At 47.3% G+C, this 25,597-nt stretch overlaps 1 protein-coding gene across 4 annotated transcripts; it reads left to right on the forward strand.

The window, feature by feature from the left end:
- Positions 1 to 632: 632 nt before the first annotated feature.
- On the forward strand, positions 633 to 25,293 carry LOC309375235 (free fatty acid receptor 3-like). 4 transcript variants are annotated; one of them, XM_081920830.1, is made up of 2 exons: positions 633 to 805; positions 23,145 to 25,293. In XM_081920830.1, exon 2 carries the CDS (start codon positions 23,162 to 23,164, stop codon positions 24,125 to 24,127), a length of 966 nt encoding a protein of 321 aa, XP_081776956.1. In that variant the 5' UTR covers positions 633 to 805; positions 23,145 to 23,161; the 3' UTR covers positions 24,128 to 25,293. The 4 variants fall into 4 exon arrangements, with proteins under 4 accessions (XP_081776956.1, XP_081776954.1, XP_081776953.1 ...); XM_081920828.1 differs by lacking the exon at positions 633 to 805 and adding an exon at positions 2,528 to 2,828; XM_081920827.1 differs by lacking the exon at positions 633 to 805 and adding an exon at positions 9,150 to 9,171.
- Positions 25,294 to 25,597: the final 304 nt, after the last annotated feature.

Consider the following 25,597-nt stretch of genomic DNA (forward strand, 5'->3'; position numbering starts at 1 on the left):
CTTCAGCGTTACAGTCGTACCTTGGTTGTCGAACGGAATCCATTCCGGAAGTTCATTCGACTTCCAAAGAATGTTCACAAACTGGAACACTCACTTCTGGGTTTGCAGCATTCGGGAGCCAAAACATTTGACTTGCAAGGCGTTCAAGAGCCAAGGTACAACTGTACAGACAGTTAACTCTTGAATAGCATTAAAAGAGGATCAGACCCTGAGATTAAGAATCTCATGCTCTACCGAATGAGATATCCCACAGGTAACAACAACAACAACTCCCCCCAATAACCCCTCCCCTCTGAATTCCTCCCTTTCTGCCAGCAGTAGAAAATCTTTTATGGGAGTGAATGAGTTACATCCAAAGTGGGTACCCAGACTCAATTCTGCCTGGCCCCCGAAGCCAACCCAATTAACTAGTCTACCATGTGGGCAAGAAGCACAGGGATAGGCTAGATGGCTCCAGATTAATCAGGCAAGACAGCATGGAATTCTACATGCAACAGCAAAAATTTACCCAACACCAAATATAGCAGTCTGATCCCAGGGATATTACTGTGCCAAGCTTTGTAATGAAGCATTGCTGCACCAGGCCTCTAGGTGGAGCAACTGAGCATGCAGTCTTCACCCAACAGATAATTTCAGAAAGGCATATGGAATAATTTCCAAGAGACAAACTTAAACTAGGTAATGGAACACCTAATCCATATTGGCTTCTTTGGCCCTTTAAAAGCTGCTAAACCCTAGGTAGTCACCTTCCCACAACTGGTCTTTGAAAGAACAGCCCTTCAAACAGAAGATGCTTTCAATAAAGGTATGTATTCGTTTTATTTTTTCTGTCCTTCTCTTCAACCAAAAAAGGCCCCCTGAGCAACTTACTATAAAATGAACAGATAAACAGTCCCTGGGTTCAGGCTTACAATCTGAGAAGACATGAAACACAAAAGGAAAATGGACTGGGAAGGAGGAGGAGAGAAGCAAACTAGGGTTAAAGTTCCTAGTTATGTAAGTTCATCTAATGACCAGATGGGGTGGACAAATTCAAGGCTGAACTTTCAGCTGCGCTGATAGTGCAGCCCTGCACCTCTCCCCTCCCCTCCTCTCTTGCAGCCTGATGGAAGACCTTTCAAACAGAGAACTGTCCTCTGTAATGCAGGCACACTCTGGGGCTAGAGAAGAATTTAGATACATCATAAGTGGTGCCTGGACTATACGGCATTAAAAGAAAAGAAAAGGCTTTGTTGTGTTGTTCTGATGTTTACTGGCTTTTTTCTGGAGACACCGAACCAATAAAAAACGAAATGGTTGACAACCCTGTTTCTGCTCAAACCACTTCCTGAAGCTGGCACCAGATGCACCAAAGCCAGGACAACGTTGTCCCGGGCACATTGGTGCACTTATAAACCTCCCTCCCCCCTTTCCTGTTTGCTTGAGAGGCATTATTAATCCTATAAGGAACAAGCTGTAAAACGGTGAAGAACACAGATAACTAGTGATATTGAGTCACAAGGTTGCTGGAGGAACGAAGGCTCTTTTATTGGGGAAGTCATTTAACATAATAGGAAGAGTGTAAAAGCGGGGTGGAGTGGGGTGGAAAGGTACACAAATATTGGCACAGGAGGAGCAGGTGCACATGGGGTGAAAGAGTCAACGCGGCTCGACCGAGTTACCAAGGGGCTGCTTAAAGCAACCAGAAGCAGCTCTCGCTCATTTGGCTATGCAGGGCTGCCCTAACCACTAGGCGGGGTTGCTAGGTTCTCGCCCAGAGAGAGCACCAATGCTTTTTAAATTCACGAAGGATGTAATGGTTGCCAGCCAGCTGGTGTTTTGCTGGTCTGGACAGTAAAACCACGTCTTGTGCCGCACACCTCTCAGGGACAGAAATGAGACGGGAAGATCCCGCTTTAAACGTATAGTGCAGATGAGGCCGTCATCTTCCGTTTTTACTGATTCTGGGCAAAAGGAGTAGTCAGTGACAAAATGCTTTAAGGTCACATGTTCAACTCAGGCAGGATTTGGAAAAACTGCTGTCTGGAACCTTGGAGAGCCACTTCTGTGAATGCAATGATCCATCTACGACCAACTGATGGGGATCAGGAATAGCTCAGCCCGCGCCAGGGAAAAGTGCACCTGGGTCAGAGATCGCCTGCGAGTTGTTATCGCGTTAATCTTGTTCCTCTTTGCGTTAAGATGAACACCGCTTCTTTCCCATTGCCTGTTGACCTGTCCCTCATCCTTCTGTTTGCATCCCAGCAGCCTGCAGCCCGATCCTCTGCGTGTTTACTCGGAAGTAACTCTTGCTGAGTCCCAGGAGGCTTACTCGGAGCAAGGATGTGCGCGGGTAGGATTGCCTCCCCAGCCCCATTTTCCAGATATGGCTCGGGAAGGTTCCAGGGAAGATGGCCTCGCACGCTGAACGTGCCGGGAGTTACTTCCGAGTAAGCACGAAGAGGATCGGGAGGCGCGCTCACTCACGGGCGCTCTCCTGGCAAGCCCCATTCAGCATCTCCCGCGCCACGGCTCTCCTCGAAGTCCCGCCCACCCTCTTTGCAGCCCCGCCCCCTGGCTCTTCGCGAGTCAGACGTCTTCCAAGCGGTCCGCTAGGACACTTTTCGGTTGGATGCAAAGGGTCCAGGTGGAGCGGCGGGCGAGATCCAGGACTCGAGCGAAGAGAAGCCAACAAGGGATCCGCTACCTCCAAACTTACAGAGCAGAGAAGATCTGAGATCTTGCAAAAGAAATCCCGAGGACAAGACTGGGCGGTGGTGATGCAATAGAGGTTTTTCTTCCTCCTTTCCTTAAGGGACCCAGGTGTCCGGTTTCCCCAGCCTAGGGAGGTAAGTGCTAAGGTGGATGTCAAATATATGTTCGGGAGGTGCTGAGTGATTGATTTCTAATATCTAAGATTCTCCTGCATTTCTGATCCCCATTCTCTTAACAAACCAGGAACTGAGTAACCCACTTGTTGATTCAGGTGCTCCAGAACTTGAAGTTCCTCATTACATATGCATTTCACACCCCACAAAAAAAGAGAGATCTTTGTAATCTGCTGCAGAGCCAGCTGGGAAGAGAGCAAAAGAAAAAAGGGTCCTGATTATGCCTGTGAAAGGCAAGAGATACACATAGTATTTATTTATCATTTTGTATCTGTCTCTTTCAGTCCAAGAAGCTCAGAGATGGCGTATCGGGAGCAGGGATTATCTGCACAACAACCTTGTGAGGTTGAGTCATATACAGATAGATGAAAATTATTGGAGGCAGTGTGGTGTAGCGGTTAGAGCGTCGGACTAGGACCTGGGAGATCAAGGTTCAAATCCCCACTCAGCCACGAAGCCCACTGGGTGACCTTGGACCAGTCACTGCCTCTCAGCCTAACCTACCTCACAGGGTTGTTGTGCAGATTAAAGGGCAGATGGCAGGGGGAAGAACCATGTAGCCACCTTGAGCTCCTGGGAGAAAAAGGTAGAAGAAGCTTACTCAAGGCAGTGAGCTTTGCTGCTGAGTGAGGATTTGAACCCAGGGCTTCCTGCTGTGCAAAAAGCCACACATCTAAAGTTCTGTTGAGTTTGCATGATTTGTTGGGTGGTGGTTTGGGATACTGGCCAGAAACTCTAGAGCTGTTGCCTATTCTACACTTCCAGAAGTGATATCAGGAGGGGTGTGGGGTGGGAAGGAAGCAACTCCTGGAGTTCCATCTCCAAGGATGACATACCTTCTGTGAAATTGACTTCCAAAAACGGGGATTCCAGTTCCCACAATGCATAAGCACATAGGAGCATGCATAGAGCCCCTTCTGACATGCTGCAAACACCCAAGAACTTGGAGGAGGCTGGCTTCAGCCTCTGGTGCCAAGAGGCATACCAAATCCATGTGTCTAAGTGAATCCCAGCATATAGGAATTTATATCCTTGGATCTTGTTCTCAACCATTCCTGTAAGTGGCAAGCTCACAGCAGAGAGCAATTCCCTTTCTGGACATGCTTGCTTTCACTGCTGAGCACCCCATTAGTCACTAGCAGATAGATGACTTGTGCCTATACCAGCTAAGCCTTAGATTCATTTGACTGGATTCTGTTTTCATTCAGGCTCTGCATAGTACTTTGGCACTCCTCCAATCACCTAACTCTTACACTGCTGGTGTGTAGTGGCAATAGTTTTCTTATGGTGTGTGTAGTCAAGGTATTTATACCCTATAAGTTATCGCTTTATGCATACTCTGGCCAATAAAAACATATGCCGCGATAAACTTGTTCACCTTTAAGATGGAGTAAGACTATGATTCCTGTAACCCACAAACATGGTTTCCCCTCCAGAAGGATGTCCCGCTGAAATTCTCAACCTCCAACGGAGGCTCCAAGTTCGATGGGATCCTTGGCAAAGTGTCTGGATGGGCTCACGCAGGAGTCAGTGAGCACCCTAGTGGACTTGCGTGGCTGGGGTGGAAATGACAGTGACATCACAACTGCCATCAGAGCCAAGCGGCAGGCAGCCATTTAAATTTCCCACAATGCCCTGCAGCAATTGGAGGAAATCAAAATGGTGACTTGGTGGCTTGCATCCTTGTTGATCGTAGGACATAGGGCATTGGCGCTCACATGGTGGCGGCAAGGAAGTGTGCTTGTTCCCTCTGGATAAATTATTACCAGATTTCTCACCTTCCTTTAAAAAAGAAAGAAAAAGAGTAAGTTTCAAACATTTGTAGAACCTGAGACACCATGTACAGGAACTATTTCTCATTTTTGCTAGGGGAGACGACCCTGATCTCCTCTTCCCCACCCCTAAAATACATGCAGACTCCTGTGGCATCTGCCCCAGGATAACACCTGTTGGAGCCTGGCCTCTATGGAACTTTTAAGAAGCGATGACAAATAATTAACATAAGAATATAAGAAGAGCCATTCTGGTTTAGGTCAAAGGTACAGTACATCTGTTCAACCTGCCAACCTAACAGTTTGAAAGCATGTCAAAGTGCAAGTAGATAAATAGGTACCACTCTGGTGGGAAGGTAAACAGTGTTTTCTGTGTGCTGCTCTGGTTTGCCGGAAGCGGCTTAGTCATGCTGGCCACATGACCCAGAATCAGTACGCCGGCTCCCTCGGCCTATAGAGCGAGATGAGCACGCAACCCCAGAGTCGGTCACGACTGGACCTTATGGTCAGGGGTCCCTTTACCTTTACATCTGTTCAAGCACCTTGTTCTCACACTGAACAACCAGATGCCTATGGGAAGCCATAATTGAGTTCAAGAACAACTCTCCCCACTTTTTATTCCCAGCAAATGGTATTCAGAGGAATGAGTAACCATGGGTTTGCCATGGTCAGATGTGATGAGCTGAAGCTCTTAATGCAGCAGGTGAATCAGCCCTCAGGTGTCTGCAGAGCACATGGTTCATGTCTCTCACCACCCAAGGGAGCTGCATATGAACTTCCTATCTTCTTTCCCCATTTTGTGGGCAAGTGCAATCCCAGTTTCCACCATTCCCCTTACATGGCAACCAGGTTTTATTCCCCCCAGAGGTGGCTGAATTCCAGGCACTCTTAATGTCTCCATTTATAATCCAGAGAAGTCCAAATACACTTGAGCTGATTTAGGGAAGGCTAGGGTTTAATTAATGCCAGGATTCTTCCCGGGCATCTGTTTTTCAGTGTTCTGCCTCGCTGAAGCCTGGAACAAATGAAGTAAGAACAGATGAAATTGTCAAACCACTAAGGAGTATCCCAACACTGTGAAAGGAAGATTAGAGACAGGTATTGACACCTGATGACTCCTTTCTTCTCAAAATTAAAGGCCATCTACAAGGATGGTGGTTGCCTATCCCTGTGCAACGCGAACCACCAAGCTGGCCTCAGCTCATCAGCCACAAACCATAGCCTGCTAGAAAGTCATTCAAATTGATGTTTTGCTTCTTTTCCTGGAAGAGCTGAAAGATGGGGTTGTTGAGTACAATGCAGACCACAACACATTGGAGAAGTGGACTGTGTTCAGCTTGGTGGGTCACCGGTTGTGGAGGCCGGATTTTGGTACTAATTGCACCAGCTCTGCCATATTCCTCAATCCTAGGGTTGCCATATTGAAAAAAGTAAAAACCAGGACACCCCAAAAGTTGTTGAGCTTTTGGGCCATGCTCCCAGGTGACTCACATAACCTGTGCAAGATTGCAGCCTCCTAAAAAGCACTTTTTCAGGCCCATGAGGCTTGCATGAGAGCATGATGCCCCAAAACACACGTTTTGGAGTGCCACACAAGTTCACAGCCCTGGGGGGGAAAAAAAAGGCTTTTTGGAGTCAGATTGTGGTGCAAAATCATGGAAGATTGTGATGCCAAAAATTGCTGCCGTTCTCTCATGTCAAAAAATGTGATGTAGCTAATAATAATATCATCCAGTGATTGATTGGTTTAACATGTGCACTTAGCTTTCTCAACAAAAGTGTCAAGCTCAATGCAGCTCTCACAATGATAACAATAGCATTAAAATAATAATAAATAAATGACTGCCCTGTGCCAGTTGACTTACTCTGGGAAGGGAATTTTTCATACACACACACACACACACAGAGAGAGAGAGAGAGAGAGAGAGAGAGAGAGAGAGACACCCTCCAGGAGGGACCAAAGCAGCTTCAAAGCAATTCCATCCCAGCCACGTGTTCAGAAGGATAGTATGGCTGATAATGGTACTGAAGCGTCACTGAGAGGTCCACCAGAATCAACAGGAATACAGTCCAGTTGTCTATTTCCCAGCAAAAGTCACACACCAAAGTAATCTCGAGCCAGGTTTCCATCCAGGGCAAACCAAGCCTGAGCTCAGTTTAAGGTGGTGCCAGGCACCTAGCTTCCGTTCCAGCTGCCACTGAGTAATGCAGACCTCTTTGGCAATCAGGGTTGACAGACAGATCCTCTGTGCACTGGCCTAATTCCCTTCAAAAGACGTCAGAGCTAGTGACACAAAGCCACGCCATGATGTGCATAGGATCAGGCTGCTAATTCTTTTTTATCTTAGCTGGGGTTATATATAAAGATTTGGCACTGGATTTCTTGAAAAGAGAAGTGGTGTGACTCAGTCTTGTGGGAAAGCTGTAGCCTTTGAACTGGAAGGTCTTCTCCTCTGTCCTAAGTCTGCAGCGTCTTGCATTGTGAGTGACACTTGGAAGTGACTCTGCGTATGCTCCTGGGGTGATGTTGAATGGTATGAGTTGTTTGAGAGTGGATCAGGTTGCCTTGCAAGGTGGTGGGTCCTCTTTTTGTTAGAAGTTTTCAAGCAGAGGCTGGAGAGCTGCCTATCAGAGACAGTAGCAGTTGGGGTGGTACAGAAGAGTTTTCCAGTCACCCTGGGACCAGAGCAGGGGCAAGGTTAGGCTGCGTGGATACATGGGTGGACTGTCTGGAGGTGCTTCTGTGCAGTCAAACCTTCCTTGCTGCTCTACCCCAGTGTTTCCCAACCTTGGGCCTCCATCTGTTTTTGAACTACAATTCCAATCATTCCTGACCACTGGTCTTGCTAGCTAGGGATGATGGGAGTTGTAGTCCAAAAACAGATGGAGGCCCAAGGTTCGGAAACACTGCTCTACCCAATCCATCCAGGTAAACTGCACTGATACTGGTGATGGGGGCAGCTGTGCCCCACCTCACCCACTGCCACTGATCAGAGATTCTCCAATAGCAGGTGTCCTCTTACATTGGCAGGGAGGGATGGACTAGATGAGTGTGAATGTCCCTTTCAACACTGTGTCTTGTATCCACCTAAGTTCTACTCAGAATACACCCATTCATGGGCCACACTGAGCCACGCTGAGCAATTTCAGTGGGTGTTCTCTGAGCATGGAAGTGATGGGTTTAGCCCCTGAGGTCTACATTTGTTTCCCCTAAATAAGATGGCAGGCTGGAGAGGCTTCATTTACTACTCAAGGGAGAAAGCCCTCAAAGCTGGCTCGCTCGTTTTCTGCTTATCCCATGCCCAAGTGCCTTAGCTTTTTGAAAACCTTGTGTTGAGCATCCAGGGGAAGGGTCAACTTGGTCTACATTGAGTGGCAGTGGCTCTCAGGAAGAAATTGGCCTTTTCCTGTTCACCTGCCGTGTGATCCTTTGGGGTGTCTGGGATGTTCTGCAGGTGATATGCGCTCTCAGTCTTTGCAGCCAGCCTCTAGACCAGGCATGGCCAAACTTGGCCCTCCAGATGTTTAGGGACTACAACTCCCATCACCCCTAGCTAACAGGACCAGTGGTCAGGGATGATGGGCATTGTAGTCCCAGAACATCTGGAGGGCCAAGTTTGGCCATGCCTGCTCTAGATTAAGCGGCAAGCCCTGCTCTCCAGATTGCCAGGGCTCAGCTGCCTGCTGTCAGGTGTGTGTGATCATATCAGTACAGAGGAGAAAGGTGGTGTGTAATGTTTGAAGCTGAACAACTGCACTGTGCAATAGACTTCCTAGCTCGGAGGGCTGTCTGCCATCTCCCAGCGACAGAGGTTAAAGACCATCTTGTTAAGATTGTTTTTGCTGGCGTATAGCAGAAGAGCCTCTGCAATTTGCAAATCCCATCATGCCTTAGGAAGCATAACTGGGCAACTTGCCATCTGCCCCCCCCCCCGCGCAACTTTATCCCATCCAGAGCTGTATGGCTGCTGTCCTCTGTAGAATTTTCACAGGTAAAAAACGATTTTCCCAGGTAGGCTTTCCCAGACAGGGAACAGTCTGTTGGACTGTTGGGCTACATTCACACAATATAATTAAAGCACAATGATACCACTTTGAACAGTCATGGCTTCACTCAAAGGATTCTGGGAGCAGTAGATTGCTGAGAGATGTTAGCAGGCCCGTATCCTTCCCTAAAGTACAATTCCCAGAGTAGTTTATCCAACAGTTGGCTCTTCCCAGGAAACTCTGGGAATTGTAGCTCTGGGAGCGGAATAGGGGTTTCACCTAACAACAGCTCTCAGCACCCACCTCAAACTTCAGCTCCCAGAATCCTTTGAGGGAAGCCATGACTGTAGCACAATGCTCTAAAATTTAAATATATTGTGTGAAAGTGGCCTTGGATTAGATTGTGGGGTATTTGGGTTCACACAGCTGTTTCTTAGCAGTTAGAGTGCCTACCTGCAATAAAAGACCCACTCTAATATGGATTGAGCGTGCTCCGTAGCTATGGAGTGTTGAACGTCAGCTGAGAACTATGAGGAAACTGACAAGTGAGGGGAAGCGGCTGCTGGGAGATGGAGCAACTCACCAATGAGGAACGGTTGCAGCTCTTTAGGATGTTTTAGTTTAGAGAAGAGGCAAGTAAGTGGCAATGTGATACAAGTGTATAAAATGATGCATGGAAAGGGGCTAGAGAAAAGTTTTTTCTCCCTCTCTCCTAACACCAGAAATGGTGGGCATCCTATGAAGCTGATTGCTGGACAGGACAGGCAAAAGAGAAGACTCCTTCCCACAGCACATGGTTAAACTATGGAATGGCCACCTACTTGGATGGCTTTAAAAGAGGATAAGTAAATTCATGAAGGATAAAGCTATCAGTGGCTACTGGTCACGATGGTCATGAACTTAACAGTAGTAGTAGTAGTAATAATAATAATAATAATAATAATAATAATAATAATAATAAATTATTTATACCCCGCCCATCTGGCTGGGTTTCCCCAGCCACTCTGGGTGGCTTCCAACTGAATGTTAAAAACAATACAGCATCAGACATTAAAAACTTCCCTAAACAGGGCTGCCTTCAGTTGTCTTTTAAAAGTCAAACAGTTGTTTATTTCCTTGACATCTGATGGGAGGGCGTTCCACAGGGCGGGTGCCACTACCGAGAAGGCCCTCTGCCTGGTTCCCTGTAACCTCACTTCTCACAGTGAGGGAACCGCCAGAAGGTCCTCGATGTTAGACTTCGGCGTCCAGGCAGAACGATGGGGGTGGAGATGCTCCTTCAGGTATACTGGACCAAGGCCGTTTACGGCTTTAAAGGTCAGCACCAACACTTTGAATTGTGCTCGGAAATGTACTGGGAGCCAATGAAGATCCTCCACTGTCACAGGAAGCATATGTCTGAATACCAGGTGCTGGGAATCGCAAGGAGGGAGAGCGCTGTTCTGCTCAGGTCCTGCTTGTGAGCAGGTTGTCCACTGTAAGAACAAGACGCTGGGCTAGATAGACCATTGGCCTTCTCCAGATGGCTCTTCTTATGCCAGATTTAAGCTTTATATGGCTGCCAGGAACCCTAAAGAGCAGTACGCTGCAACATTTTGCTGCAGATCCCACTTATGAAGCTCAAAAGACGACAAGCATGCCTGGCAACCACTGGCACTTCTCAGCCAATCACATTTCAGCAAAGGAGGATATGAGAGAATGCCTCTTCAAACCCTGAGGGGCAATAATGTTCCAAGGCACATTCACCTCTGTGGAGCCAGCCAGTCAGGGCTTCCTATGAGATCATCAAAAACAAGAGTACAACACTCTTGATTTGACAGCCCGGTTCTATCGCATGAATGACCCTGGAAGAGGCACAGTCAACAAAGCGCAAATCTTCCTGTCGCCTTCGTCATGTTCTCAGAGCAAAAGTAGCCAGAGCTTCTAGGTCAAAAGCAAGGAGGTTAGAAGATCTGGGTGGGTGGAACAAAACGGCTTGGCATCTCATGCTGTCATATGAGGCTTCTGTAGTTTAGGCATCTTGCTAAAGAACTATTGTTGTTTACAGATTAGGATTCTGGAAGCTTAGTGAGGGAAAGGGCTCCCCATCGAGGCCCAATCAGTGGCTGGGGAATTGGAAAGTTTCTTCTGCCCTAGATTTTGTGTAGGTCTTGGTTGGGATAGGAAATTAATCACAGATCAGACTGGCTCCCCCAATACGTCTCCCCCTGCCCCCAATATCCTGAGTGTCATATGTTTCCCATGGGTTGCCTCACCCCGGTGGGATATTAATTGGCAAGAGAACTTCTCAGGAAACATATTGCAGATGTCAAATGTCAATATGATCTAGGCTTAAAGTCAAATCACACGTTCATTGACAAAGCACCCCAGCCCTATAAACCAGCAAGCACTCCCCGCCCCCCTTTAATGTGCTCTCTGTTGAAAAACAGAGCCTTTTTTTCTGAACAGGCCCAAGTTAGTCATGTTCATTAGTTTCAATGGGTCTCCTCTGTATATTATTATTATTATTATTATTATTATTATTATTATTATTATTATTATTATTATTTTATACCCCGCCCTCCCTAGGCAAGACCGGGCTCAGGGCAGCTAACAACCAATAATAAAAACAAGTTGATTAAAATACAATTTAAAAGATTAAGATACAATAATAAAACAATTAGGGAGCAATCTCATCATAGGAGGAGAAAGGAAAAAGAAAAAGGGGGAGGGGATCAAACTGATTCTGAGCCAAAGGCCAGGTGGAACAACTCTGTCTTACAGGCCCTGAGGAAAGAAATCAGATCCTGCAGGGCCCTGGTCTCATGAGACAGAGCGTTCCACCAGGCCGGAGCCAGTGCTGAGAAGGCCCTGGCTCTGGTTGAGGCTAATCTGACTTCCTTAGGGCCCGGAACCTCTAGGGTGTTGCTATATATGGACCTTAAGGTCCTCCATAGGGCATACCTCTGTGTAGGACTAGCATTGGCTACAACCAGAGTGAGAATGCGGAGAAGGCACTTTCGCTTGCTCTGGAGGGATAGGGTAAATGAGATAGGGCAGTGGTGGCAAAGGCAGAAAAGTGTAGGCTCACTCAAGAGTGCAGATGCTCTGGAGGCATCTTCCTAAAGGCGCCCACAAAAACTGGATTGAACATTGCCAACTATTCTTGTGCAGTTGGCAGGTGTTGAGCATTCCCTTTTTGATATGAAACTTTTTTGGGGTTGTGTGTATGTGTGGGTCACAGGGTCTCCACGCTTTTATTACGAGGCTCTGTCCATCAGTAGTCCTATGCCTCCCTTTCTTCCATAGGCCCAGGTGAAGCTTTTAAAGGGTTGACTGTCAAAATGATGGCACGCACATTGTCAGGGCCAGCCCACCCATGAGGCAAGGTGAGGTGACTGCTTCAGCCAGCAGGATCCATAGGGGCAGCAGATCCAGCCTTCAAGGAATGCATTGTTTGCTGGGGTGGGGTGGTGGCAGCAATGGCTGTGGCATGCTCCTTGGAGGCCGAATCAGCTGCCCTCTCAGCAGCAGCCCCCATGCCACCTCTACAGCAGCCTCTTGGTGAATGGGAGGAACTGCTGATCTCTTCCCACCCCTGGGGAGAAAATGGCAGGGGCTGGTCTCTTGGGCTCTGTCCTACCCAGTTGTGATTCAGCGTGGGCTCCTTTCTCTCCCATAACAGCCTTTGATTCCCACTTTGATTCAGGTAAGGTTGATTCGATTCCTTGCCCCTCTTCCCAGACGTAGATATCTATTCCATGCTTGTCCCTGATGGAGATATTTATTCTCCCCTTGTTCTTCACTCACCCTCTTTTCCCTGGCTGGGAGTGTGGCATTTTGTGGTTCGCCTCAGGTGCCAAAATGTCTTGGGTCGGCCCTGTGCATTGTCCTGCCCAGTTGGCTTCCATTCAGACATCGCTTAATAGTGTCGGGCCACAATTTACTGCAGGTCCCGCAGTAAATTGGCCTTTAATTGCCTGCCTTTTGTTGGTCCCCAGACATCGGTGAGAATCATTACAGCTAATGGCGAGGGGGCCATCTGATTTCCTGGCTCACATATTCTTACAAAGTTGTGCCTTAATTTCCGGGAATCGGGAAGGAGCCCAATTATGACAAACTTGCTGAAAGCAAGGAGCGGTGGGGTGGGGTGGAATGAAGCAAAGCAGAATGAGAATTCGAATGGGTACCCTCTCATTGCATAATCTACTCCCCTCTCCCCAGGAAAACATCCCATCTCCAGTCTTGGGTGCTTTTGCCTAGTTATAATGTGTCTTTGAACTCTGGACACATAACTCCTTGCTTATCTCAATAGGGAGGAGTTGGTGTGCATACAGAGTGAGCCTACTGCACAAAGCTATGATTCACATTCCTTTGCGTTTGTTCCTGCCCACCACCAGCATGTGGCCCCTGCAAGGCCACCCAGAATGGAATGTGGCCCTCTCGCAGAAAAAGTTCCCCCTCCTCTGTTGCACAATTCCTGCTTTTTATAATTAAAACCAGCCCTGACTGTGAGATCAAATTCCAGGATGAATTCCTGGTGAGCTGCACATTTAGCAAATCCCTCCTTCTATTCAAGACAGTGTAGAGTGGTCTTCCCAAGCAAGTTTCTCTTCTAGGTATTGACCTTAGCGAGTTGATGTTGTGTCCTCCCTGGGATCCAGTAGGCAGAGTGAGGTCCTTAGGCTTGGAAGTGAATTTCCAACTTTCCCTGCAGTTTCTTCATCAAAGCCAGTGTATGTCGTAGGAGTGATTCAACTCAACCATGCAACTGAGTGTCCGGAAAGGTCTTATTATTATTATTATTCACCTTAACAGGGACAGGAGTAATAGAGTTAGATCTGCAGCCACTTCCTCCCCAGTGATATGAGAACACAGAACCACCGCCGCAGCCAGCATCCATTTGCCATCTGATCTGGCATAATCTCATCTCCGTCACCTCTTGAGCTCATCTCCTTCCATCAACAGCTTTGCTGTCTCAGATGGATCATTTCAAGGAACAGGGCTGGCTGTTCACGACCTTTTGCACAGGGTGGTTTGGTGATGTATCCAGGAAAGTGGCAATTAGGCTGGGGAACGAAGCCTGTAAGTGATGCCATGCGCCAGCTGCCCCCTGCCACCCCCACAGCTGCTCCCAGGGCATTGAAGAACATAGGTCATAGAACATAGGAGGCTGCCTTCTACTGAGTCACACCACTGACTCATCTAGCTTAGTACTATCTTCTCTGACTGGCAGCTGCTCTCTAGGGTTTCAGATAGAGGACAACCAGACTTGGAGGTTGAACCTGGGATCTTCTGCATGTAAAGCAGATGCTCAGCCACTGAGTGACAGCCGTTCCCCAAACCCTGGGAAGATCTTGGGGCAAAGGAATTCCTCATACCAGGTGGCAGTACTGGAGATGAACAAATCTCCCAATTTTGGATTCTCTTAGATTCTCATTTTTTCCAACCTTTAATTTGGTTCTCAAAATACCATATTTTTTGCTCTATAAGACTCACTTTTTCCCTCCTAAAAAATAAGGGGAAATGTGTGTGCATCTTAAGGAGCGAAGGCAGGCTGCGCAGCTATCCCAGAAGCCAGAACAGCAAGAGGGATTGCTGCTTTCACTGCGCAGCGATCCCTCTTGCTGTTCTGGCTTCTAAGATTCTGAATATTTTTTTTCTTGTTTTCCTACTCCAAAAACTAGGTTCGTCTTATGCTCTGGTGCATCTTATAGAGCGAAAAATACAGTAGATTTGCAATTTTCCTTAAATTCCCCATGGAAATTCATCAGTAATTTAGTGCAATTTTCTCCCGATCTACATATTTTTGGCATGCACGTTTCATAGAATTGTAGAGTTGGAAGGGACTATAAGGGTCATCTTGTCCAACCACATGCAATAAAGGAATCTTCCTTTTCTTTTTTCTGCCCCATGTGGGGCTTGAACCCACGACCCTGAGATTAAGAGCCCCATGCTTTACCAGCTGAGCTATCCATCGCTGATTCATGGGAACAGGCACAGGTCGCCAAGGTAGACTTTTACCCTGCCCTCCTGCCCATCAGATGATGTCACAAGAGACATCAGCTAACAGATGGGTGTAGCTTGGGGAAAATGGTCCTGTGGGGTGGAGATTTCCCATCCCTGCACCATACCATCCAACTTCTTCAGAAAAATGGGACATGTGTCTTCTGGGACGTGCTCCTGGGCAAGTCCCGTGACAATGTGTGCCTTTTTTCAATGTGATCTCTGCCCCCTTTTTTCTGGAGCACTTGGCAGGTGTGCTGCACTACAGCTTGCTGGCAGAAATGTCTTCTGATAAATTTTGGCTCAGCTCTAATGTGAAATATAGGGGTATCCCCCACTTTCTTTCTAACGTGTGTGAGGGAGGCTCTCCATCCCCACCCAATGCACTTTGGCCCTTCGGTGCTTCCCCATTATTTCTACCTTCCTTCCTTCCTGGTGCCAACCTTGCTCCACACCCAATGATGCCACAGCCCCGTCCAGCGTGCGTAAGAATCACACCCACCCACCCCAGAAGCTCTTACCACCAATCAACACCTACGCCAGGGGGCATTTCATTAGCTTATTCCGATAGCATGATATTTTTGCCATTGGCTGATGCATCTCTTAGCAGGACAACCGTTAACAATGTCTGATAGCTTATGTCAACAGCTGGATTGTTTCAATTTATGGGCAATAAATTGGGTGCCAACTTGTAACTTGGGTTTTATTTGAATGAACTTTACACAGAGTTGCTAAACTGTAGCATTAGGAAATGAGCTTGTGTCATTTTGGCCGAATCGCAATATTAAATAAGAAGAGAACTAAAACACAAAAGTGGGATTAACAGATGTCTGAAAAACAACACATTTATTTTAACAAATGCAATGAAAACAGGAAAAGTCATTGATGATGTGCTGGGAAATGATAAGGCATTATAGCAGCCTGGAAGGCTAACAGGCAGAGCAGGGGTTCTCAGTCTTTCTATCCTCATGGTCCTCTTGAGATAGCTGAAAGTTACCAAGGCCCACCAGTCACAAAATGGTGGTGCAGGGGCAGAGACAGTCACAAAATGGCAGCAGGTGGAGGAAGAGCTTGGCATCCTTTTCTGCTGACAACCTGATCCACCTTTGAAAACATTGCTAAAGTCTTTGCTGCAGTGATTTCCTTGCATGGAGATCCTGAGTTCTATTTTCCTCAAGAAAAGTGTGCTTTTTTTCTCTGGAGGTATTTTGACTTGGTCTTTTCATGTCAAGCAAATCCAGAGACTCTAAGCGAAGAAGGCTTTTTTTGCTTTTACGTTTCCCCCTTAAAAGTATTTTTATCCCTGTCGTGTAATTTCTTCTCCCATTCTCCTTGCACATTCAAATTGTTACTTCTCCCCCACTCACCCAACTGCCAAGTTCTTCCGTTCCTCCTCCCTCGTTCTTTCAAATTTTGTACTTCTTTCTCCTCTAATAGCTTTCCTAAGAGCATGAGAAGAGCTTGCTGAATTGGGCCAATGGTCTATCTGAATGGGGCCAATGGTGAACCAGAAATCTGCAAGCAGGTTTGGACTACAGCTTCCATCATTAATGAACATTGGCCATGATGGCTGGGCCTGATGGGAGTTGGATGTTCAGCAACCTCTGGAGGGCACCATGTTGGGGAAGGATGGGTCAGCCCTTGAGCTTTATGGCTGAACAGGGATTCAAGGTGTCTTCTTATAGGTCCATCTTTCTCTGGACTACAGCCCAGGCTCTCTCCGCCTCTCAAGCTTGCCATCACAAGGAATTCACTCACCTGTTCACTTGGGCTTGGATGGGTGGGGAACACCTGATCTCTCCAGAACCATTTTGTATTAATATTTTCATGTGGTAGGATGTTTGCGGAACAGTTTATCTCCCTGCTGCTTTATACAGAGGCTGTTGTATTGAAGTTTTATTGTATTTGACCGTGTGCCTTACTGTCTGATAACATTGTTATTTTATTGCTTTATGCTTTGAACTGTGATTTTTAATGAAGGGTGGTATAGAAATTAATTGAGCAAATTAGGGCACAGTCACACAAAGTAGAGCACAGAGACAGTAACCCAGTCATGGAAAATAAATCTTATTGATTTCGCCCCTTCTGTCTTCTGAGATTTCAACAGGCATTTTGCACATGCTTTTCAGTACATCTTTGTTCACAAGGACTAGAAACCTGCCTTAAAAAGCAAGCCAGTATTCTGTGCAACTGGAATCCGTTGCTTCCTTGCACCCCTTTTGATGTGGTTCACCAGAATGGTGGGATATATATACAACTGTGTTTATAAAATGCACATTGCTTGGCTTGGGAACTGCACTGCAAACTTCAGAGGAGTGTGAATTTTGAAGGAAGACTGTGTTTTTGTAGGTGGAGGTCAACCACCATACCCCAGCACTGTGGTTCTGATCTGAATCTAAAAACTCAATGCTTAGATATTAAGAGACAGCTTCAGAGAGGGAAAGAAAGTGAGTGAGTGTGAGAAAGGGCAGATTCCCACCATGCCTTTAAAGCACATCCAGCACACATTTAAAGCACACAACTCCCTCCAAAGAATCCTGTGAAATGTAGTTTGTCAAGGGTGCTGAGAACTGCATCTCTGGGAGGAGGAAACTACAGATTCATACTGTGGATCTGTCCAAAGTGAGAGGGAAAAGATTGGCCTACTCGGATCTGTCCAAAGTGAGAGGGAAAAGATTGGCCTACTCCTCTTGTATCTCTTGGCATGAGGTTTGTTTGAGCTACCCTATACATTGCCCCTAGAAGAAGCAAATCAAGAGGTCTGCCATGTGTCACAGAGTCTCAGACGGGTCGCTTTTGTGGAAGTGGCAGCTCCTTTGTATCTCTCGAAGCGGCTTTCACAAGCGTCCGCTCTGTAAACAAGCGAAAGAACAGAGAGAAATAACCCGTGCGAAAATCTGCAAGATTCAGAGCTCCCATTTCCAAAGCAAACAGCAGTTCTGAGATGGAAAACAGTTTCCTCTGGAGTCCAAGCAGGCCCCCTGCCACGGTTTGGGGGCCAGCATTTGTTATGGAAAATGGTTGTGTGTGTGTCCTCCCCTGCCACCACAATGACCCCCATCCATCCTTGTGCTTGCTCAAAGGGTTTATTGACCTTGTTTACAGACAGCTCCAAATATTTCCCCTATCTCTCATTTTCGTCTTAAAGTTGCCGTTCTGATCCCATTCGCTAGCCTGGGACAAACAATGCAGTGAGTCTAGCCATCTGCTGCTCTCCAGCGCAGTGGGATAAGCCAGTCTGTCTAAAGAGTCATATTGACTATGCACTTCTGCCAAGCAACCAATGAAGGTGCTGCTGCTGCTGGAACTCACAATGTTAATCTGTGTTACGTACTGAAGTTCTCATCCTGGGCCAGCAGGCGGATACTGTAGATAGTTTTCACTCAGGTCCACATATGCAAATAAGGGATTGAAAGTGATATTCAGTGACTGGATAGTTACAGAAAGTGGTTACTGTTGCGTTGCAGTGGAGCTCTATATAAGCAGACTGGCTGAATCCTTCAGTTCAGTTCTGTTCTGGCCTGTGAATAAACAAGAGCTGCTTGAAGAATCACTGTGTCGTCTGATATGTTCACCCACAATTTAACAATCTGAGAAATTAATCTCTCTTTCTAGAGTCAAGCGGGTTATAGCGCAGTGACAATAACATTTCCTGCTCAGCCACAAACCTTGCTGTGTGTCTCTGGACCAGTCACTGGCTCTCAGCCTCACCTATCTCACAGGCTTGTTGTTGTGAGAACAAAAGTGTAGGGATCTTTCATTCCACGCTGCGTTGTCCATGCTCACATGGCCATTGTGCCACCGAGCCTCAGGTGAAGAGAGCCAACAGGAGTGAAGGGCAGCTGTGCTCATGTGCCACTTGTGGGTTTCCTGGAATCTTTGGCCTGTTGGGCCGGCCCTGTCATGAGACAACTTCAGCCCCCGAACGCCCCCTGCGGCCAAGTACCACCTTCATTCCACATGCTGCAGCCACCACCACATGCCCCCCTCTGCCACCACTGCATGCCCACCTCTGAAAACAATGTCTGCCACCTCCACAGAAGCGCGGGCACCATCCTGTTTTCATCACCGTGGCGCTGGAGGTCGCTCACTGCACCATCATGACACCCACAGTGGGCACTGGGCACCCACAGTGTGGGGCCCAAGTCAGCGCCCCTGTCCATGGGGACTAATATTTGCCAGGCTGAGGCCTACCCAGATGGGCGGGGTATGAATAATACAATTGTTATTATTACTCCTACTCCTCCTGTTTTTCCCTTTACCTCATGGCCTTGATGCTTCTTAGGAATGGACCTTTCGCCAGCACAGACCGCCAGGAGGGGCAAAAAGAAGATGGGAAGGAAAAAAAGCCAATGATTGCCCAGGGCATGGTGCCAAGTGTGCCAGGATGGTTTATGCCAGCAGGCTGGCGCTGGACCAGTGCCCATATCACTCTGTCCAAACACATGGCTGCAGGCTTTGTAAACCAAAAGTGCCTGTTGACCTTTTCTGGGGATGCTGCCAGGCTGGAAAAGATTGTTATAGATCAAAGCCAACTCTGGAACGAGCTGATTCTTGCAGTTGGCACAGAGAGAGAAAGAGAGAGAATAAAGTAACACCCTATTAAGAGATATGGGGAATTGGGTGTGATGCTAAATAATTCCTGCCAGTCATTTGTAGGAATGCATTGTCCTCTCCTGTGACACTTACCCCGAATTATTGTGTAGGAACACAGGAAGCTGACCAGGTCCGGTTTTCGGTTTGATGAGGCCCTAAGCTACTGAAGGTAATGAGGCCCTTTATATGTCCAGCTGTCCTTTGTCAACAACAAATTGTCGCTGTTTTTTGTGTTGAATATATGCTATATGGTAATGTATCGACCTGTAGGGACGTGGGTGGCACTGTGGGTTAAACCACAGAGCCTAGGGCTTGCCAATCAGAAGGTCGGTGGTATGAATCCCCGTGACGGGGTAAAATCCCATTGCTCGGTCCCTGCTCCTGCCAACCTAGCAGTTCAAAAGCACATTGAAGTGCAAGTAGATAAATAGGTACCGCTCCGGCGGGAAGGTAGACGATGTTTCCGTGTGCTGCTCTGCTTCATCAGAAGTGGCTTAGTCATGCTGGCCACATGACCTGGAAGCTGTACGCCGGCTCCCTCGGCCAATAAAGTGAGATGAGCGCCATGATCCCAGAGTCGGCCACGACTGGACCTAATGGTCAGGGGTCCCTTTACCTTTACCTTTAATGTATGGACCTAATAGGTATCTAAAGCCATCTGCACATCACAAAATATGTATTTTATCAAAGTAATTGTTGAACTGAAATACAATGAATAAGTATACTAATAGTGAAATACAATTAAGAAGAAGTGTATTAATAGTGAAATAATTATTAAGCTCTAACTTAAAATGATTGGGGGCCCATTACTTACATAATAGGAGCCTACACAACAGAAAACAATGTTGCTGTATGTAGGTTTTATTTTATTTTTATCTTATATTTTGAAAATGCACATCCAGTTTTATTTCACCTTTAAATTTTTGGAGGGCCCCCAAGAGAGAGTGGGGCCCAAAGCTATAGCTTGTTTAGCTTACACGTAAATCCGGCACTGAAGCAGCGGCATCTGTGGCTCCAGGCTAAGCTGTAAGAAGCTATCCCTTCTTACACACAGGGCTGGCACATCCGCAAGGCAAGGTGAGGCGACTGCAGGATCCACAGGGGCAGCAGAACTAGCCTTCATGAAATGCATTGCCTATTGCTGCCACGGTGGTCGTGACTGCTGTGTCGCGTACTTTGGAAGCCAGATCTGCTTCCTCCTTGGCAGCCCCCCACCCCACCCAATGCTGCCACGACAGTGGCCGCTTGGCAAATAGGAGGCGCTGCTGGTCTCTTCGCACCCTTGTTTCGAATGTAGAGCTTCACTCGCTCCTTCTGCTTTTTATGGTGCTGGTTTTTATGAGGCCCTAGGAATGAAGAATGTCCTTGTGTGCATCCCTCGAAGGAGCCAGTTCAGGCCCCAGTGCAGAACTGAGAAAACAGGGATGAATATGGTAAGGAGCGAAGCCTGGGAGTTTTATAGATGCTCTGGCATCTCCTCTCAGAGCAAGGTTTCCTCAGACCTCGCTTGGATAACCTTCAGCCACCATGGCGTGTAAACTCAATGCAGAGAAGTAGAAGTCTAGTTTTAATTCCCCTAAACTGCTGGGCTTCCAGACTTGGGGAGGAGAAAAATGAAAAGAAGGAGGCAGAGGCACCAGCCCTAGGGCAGGAAAGAGACCTATTCTATTCTATTCTATTCATTTCACAGAATTTACATGCCACTTGGTTGTCAACAAACAAACAAACAAACAAACAAACAAACAAACCTCAAAGCAGTTTGAAGCCATTAGGAACAATGGACTCAGCTATACAGCTGCAAGTAAAACATTTTAAATGTGTTGTGAAGTGCAATATACAAGTGTGACACAAGATGGCAAAAGTGAGCTATGCAAAATGCAATGTATTTTTCAAAACGTTTTTAATTGGCTTTTTCACAGCGTTTTTTTTAAATAGGTGTGTAGATTCCACCAGTGTAGCCCCATCTGCACTATTTATTTATTTATTATTACCATCATCATCATCATTATTATTTCTATAACACTCTTCATCCAAAGATCCCAAGGTACTTTACCATATAAAGATACAGAAATACATGCCACAGTAACAAACAAAACCAATACACCCTCAAAAGTTTAAAAGACCATAGATGGTTTAATTAGCCAAAGGTTTAGAAGAAGAGAAATGCCTTTGGCTGGCAACTAAACTATACATAATGAAGGCACCAGCTGAGCTTCCCTGGGGAGCGCATTCCACATGCAGGGAGCCAGCGCAGAAAAGGCCTGTTATTGTGCTGCCACCCCCCAGACCTCACAAGGAGGAGGCTCGCGATGAAGGGTCTCAGATGATGATGGCAGGTCTGAGTTGCTTCATATGGAGAGAGGCGGTCCTTGAGGTATTTTGGTCCTGAGCCATTTAAGGCTTTATAGGCCCGGAAACTGATTGGCAGCCAATGCAGTCAGGCCAGGATCGGTGTAATATGCTCAAACCATCTTGCCCTGGTGAGCGATCGAGCCGCCAAATTCTGCACCAGCTGAAGTTTCCAAACCATCTTCAGGACAGACCCACACATTGCAGCAATCTAACCTTTAGGTTACCAGAGCACAGACAACAGAAGGTATGCTATCCCTGTTCAGCCAGGGGTGGGCCACAAACTGAAGCTGATGGCAGGCACACTGCACCACAGACACACTGATACCAATTTAAACAGTCAAGGCTCCCCCCCCCCGCCGCCCCCAAAATCCTGGGAACTGTAGTGGATTAAGGATGCTGAGTGTTGTCTGCACACCCCTATTGCGCTCAGAGAGTGACAGTTCCCAGAGTAATGTAAAAAATGGAACTCTGAGAACTGTAGTCCTCTGATAGGAATAGGGGTCTCCTACAGCGCTCAGCACACTTTGGAAGCTACGTCTGTTTAAAATGGTATGATACTGCCTTAAATGCATGGTGCAGATGGGGACCTTAAAGACAGAGAATAAACCAGGCATGTATTATTTCCCAAGTATTCACAGCAGAAAACTCCTGAACCAGAGCAATCAGTCTGGCAGAGACTGGAACAGGCTGGCACAGAAAGATTGGCTCCAGACCTACCAAGGCGGACAAATAAATGCTGGGTTTGATTGGCTGCCCTCTCAATTTCTCCCTGGCTCACATGTATTGCAAAGCAAATAATAAATAAATAAACTTTCTTCACCTCTTCTTGGCTGACTTCCAGTCCCTGGCTGGATTACATCTCGTCTGCCCTACACAGGACCACTGTGGGGGGTAAATTCAGAGGGTGGATTAAAAATGATTTGCGAAGCAGAGAAGCAGATGCTCTGGCTGCCATCTTGTCTCAGCAACCTTCAGATACATCACAGGTCTTATCCACAACCTCCCAGTGTGTGTGTGTGTGTGAGAGAGAGAGAGAGAGAGAGAGAGAATAATTCGAGTTCTCATTTAAAGGCAAACCTACCTAATTTGCACTTTCTGAAATAATACCTGAGCAAACACAGCATCCTTTGATATTTACCAGTCTCTGTATTTTGAGATGCTGTCCTCTACCCAACTCATATGTATAAAGTCGGAACTCACTGGAACTCAGTTCTGGCACCTCTCAGGTGGGCGCCATTGTCATGCTAAGAGACTGAGGGAGGTGTTCACGATGAGTTCTGGCACCTCTTTTTCTAGAAAAATAGCACTGCATATACTCAGGCGAGGTGTGCATAGGAATGCACCCATTAGTGAAAACAACAGACCAAAACCCATTATGGAAAGGAAAGCTGCTTTGCAAAAATGTGCCATTGTTATCTATATATGTGCATATTAGGAATTTGCACTAAAATGCTGATGAACTTCCACAACGACATTTTTAAAAAGGAAATGTCTGAGGGCAACTGCTCGGCATCACATTTATTTCCCCTCCCCTTTCCTCCTCCTCACAAACGGCTTCTCTCACACACCTTATCTCCCCACACAGGTGAAAAAGCATCTGGCATGCCTTCTGGTGTTTACCTCTCCATCTACCTGCTCACCATCCTGACGGGCTTTCCCACCAACCTTCTGGCCCTGTATGCCCTCATCAAGAAGCTGAAGACCAAGGCCACACCCAACTGTGTCCTTCTCCTCAACCTCACTGTTTCTGACCTCTGCTTCCTGGCTTTCTTGCCCTTCAAGGTGGCAGAGGCTGTTGCCGGGCAGTGGCCTCTCCCCGCTCCCCTATGTCCCCTCAGCGGCCTCTTCTACTTCAGCACCATCTACTCCAGCACCCTCTTCCTCACGGCGGTGAGCGTGGAGCGCTACCTGGGCGTGGCCTACCCCATCCACTACAAGCTGAGGCGCCATTCGGCTTACGCGGCTGTGGCCAGCCTAGGCCTCTGGGCCTGCTCCTTTGCCCATTGCAGCATTGTGTACATCACTGAGTTTCAGCCATACAACAACACAGAGCCAGACAACGGCTCCCATAAGAACTGCTACAAGAACTTCACAGATGTCCAGCTCGCCATCCTGCTCCCCGTCCGCCTGGAGCTTGGCATCGTCCTTTTCCTGGTCCCGTCCTTGCTCACTTGCTTCTGCTACTTCGGCTTCATGAGGATCGTGATCTCCTCGCCGCACATCCGCAGGAGCAAAAAGCAGCGAGCCGTGGGGCTGGTGTCGGCCACGTTAGCTGTCTTCATCGTCTGCTTCTCGCCTTACAACATCTCCCATGTGGTGGGCTTCATCCAGTGGGAAGATCCACGGTGGAGGGATGAGGCCTTGCTCCTCAGCACCTTCAATGCCAGCTTGGATCCAGTCATCTTCTACTTTTCTTCCTCTGCAGTGCAACGTTCATGCTGGGGCTTCCTGACCCGGGTGGAGAGGGTCTGTGCCTTGCCTTCAGTGATCCGCAAGGTGTTCCATAGAGAGAGTGAAAAACTGGGGAGAGCAGGCCCCCAGGAGGCAGTTTGCTCTTCCAGGTTATGACCATCTACATCTGTGGACATGCCCAGAGACTGAGACTTTCTTTGTGGGCCAAGCAGATACTACAACATTTGATTTGAGTCTGACAGAAATGGCTCCAGGCCCCCGAAACTGAAATCTCAGTATCATGCACCTCTGTGGTTTCTGCACCTCTGAGGCTAGCTGGACTGTGCCCAGAGAAGCTCCATAAGTCCTTTTCCACGCTGGGTTGAGGAATCATAGAATTGTAGAGTTGGGCATCTAGTCTAACCCCTTGCAATGCAGGAATCTTTTGCCCAGCATGGGGCTCAAACCCACAACCCTGAGATTAAGGGTCTCATGCTCTACCAATTAAGCCTCTCCCCTCTTGGTTCTTGAAGGCTAGAAGTAGTGATGGGTGAGAGGCACTTCCCTCCAGTTTTATTTTGAATATGTTTTGAAGAAAATAAGTTTAATTTGGTGAGTGCATGCAGGATGCAAGCTCATTCTGACTAGGCACCACTGTCATGAGCTCCACAAGGCATGGGGCTCTCCCTTCTCCATCCATTGAGCTCCCATGCCACCCCATGCCTTTCTTCTTGTCTGTTTCCCCCAAAGTCAGCCAATGGTGAATGTGGCTTACAAGGCCTCCACTAGGTCCTAGGCCAGGCATAGGTGAACTCGGCCCTCCAGATGTTTTGGGACTACAACTCCCATCACCCCTGACCACTGGTCCTGTTAGCTAGGGATGATGGGAGTTGTAGTCCCAAAACATCTGGAGGGCCGAGTTCACCTATGCCTGCCCTAGGCACTGCTCTGATAGTTATGGAGGAGACAAATAAATCAGGAACCATGAGAATTGTTCCCATGGCTCCTGATATCCTGGATGCTGCTCCACATGTTCCTAGCGGCATTGTGGAGATGGTTCACAGCAGGGCGAGGTGCTTGGTGATGCCTAGCAGAGACTCTTACTCTCCAACTGTTTCCAGAAAAGGGATGATGTGACACTGAGCTCCTTCTATTTTCCTTGCTCTGTTGGAGAAGGGGCATATATGTGCTTTTCGGCACTCAGACTCATTGCTGGAAAAGGATTTTCTGAAGAAACAAGGACTCTGTTCGCTGCCACAAATAACACCAAGTGTTAAAACTGTAGAGAATCATGTTCCATGTTTGTGTGTGGTCGTGTTGGATGGGTGGGGGGCCAGATCCCATCAAAAGTGACTTCACAAAATAAGGAGGGTGCACATCTCCCCCAGGAGGGTGGGAGAACCTGAGTGCATATTGCCTACTTTGCATGTTAACCCAGCAGTGCCAAAAGAGGAAATAAGACTCTACGGTTCATGCCTTGGCACTTACTTTTTTCCCTGTTTTTTTGTCATGTTTGAAGCTTCTCTCAAGATGTGTAAGAAATCTAAGAGGCTCTCTGGGCAGCCATGATGGTCCCAATGTGGCCTGTTAACACCTTCCAGAGGACATGTGAGGAAGCCCATCCTTTTTACTGAATGCAAGTAATTT

The sequence above is a fragment of the Podarcis melisellensis genome (genome assembly GCF_964234715.1).
Source record: "Podarcis melisellensis genome assembly, chromosome: 8".
In the NCBI taxonomy this organism is placed as follows: domain Eukaryota; kingdom Metazoa; phylum Chordata; class Lepidosauria; order Squamata; family Lacertidae; genus Podarcis; species Podarcis melisellensis.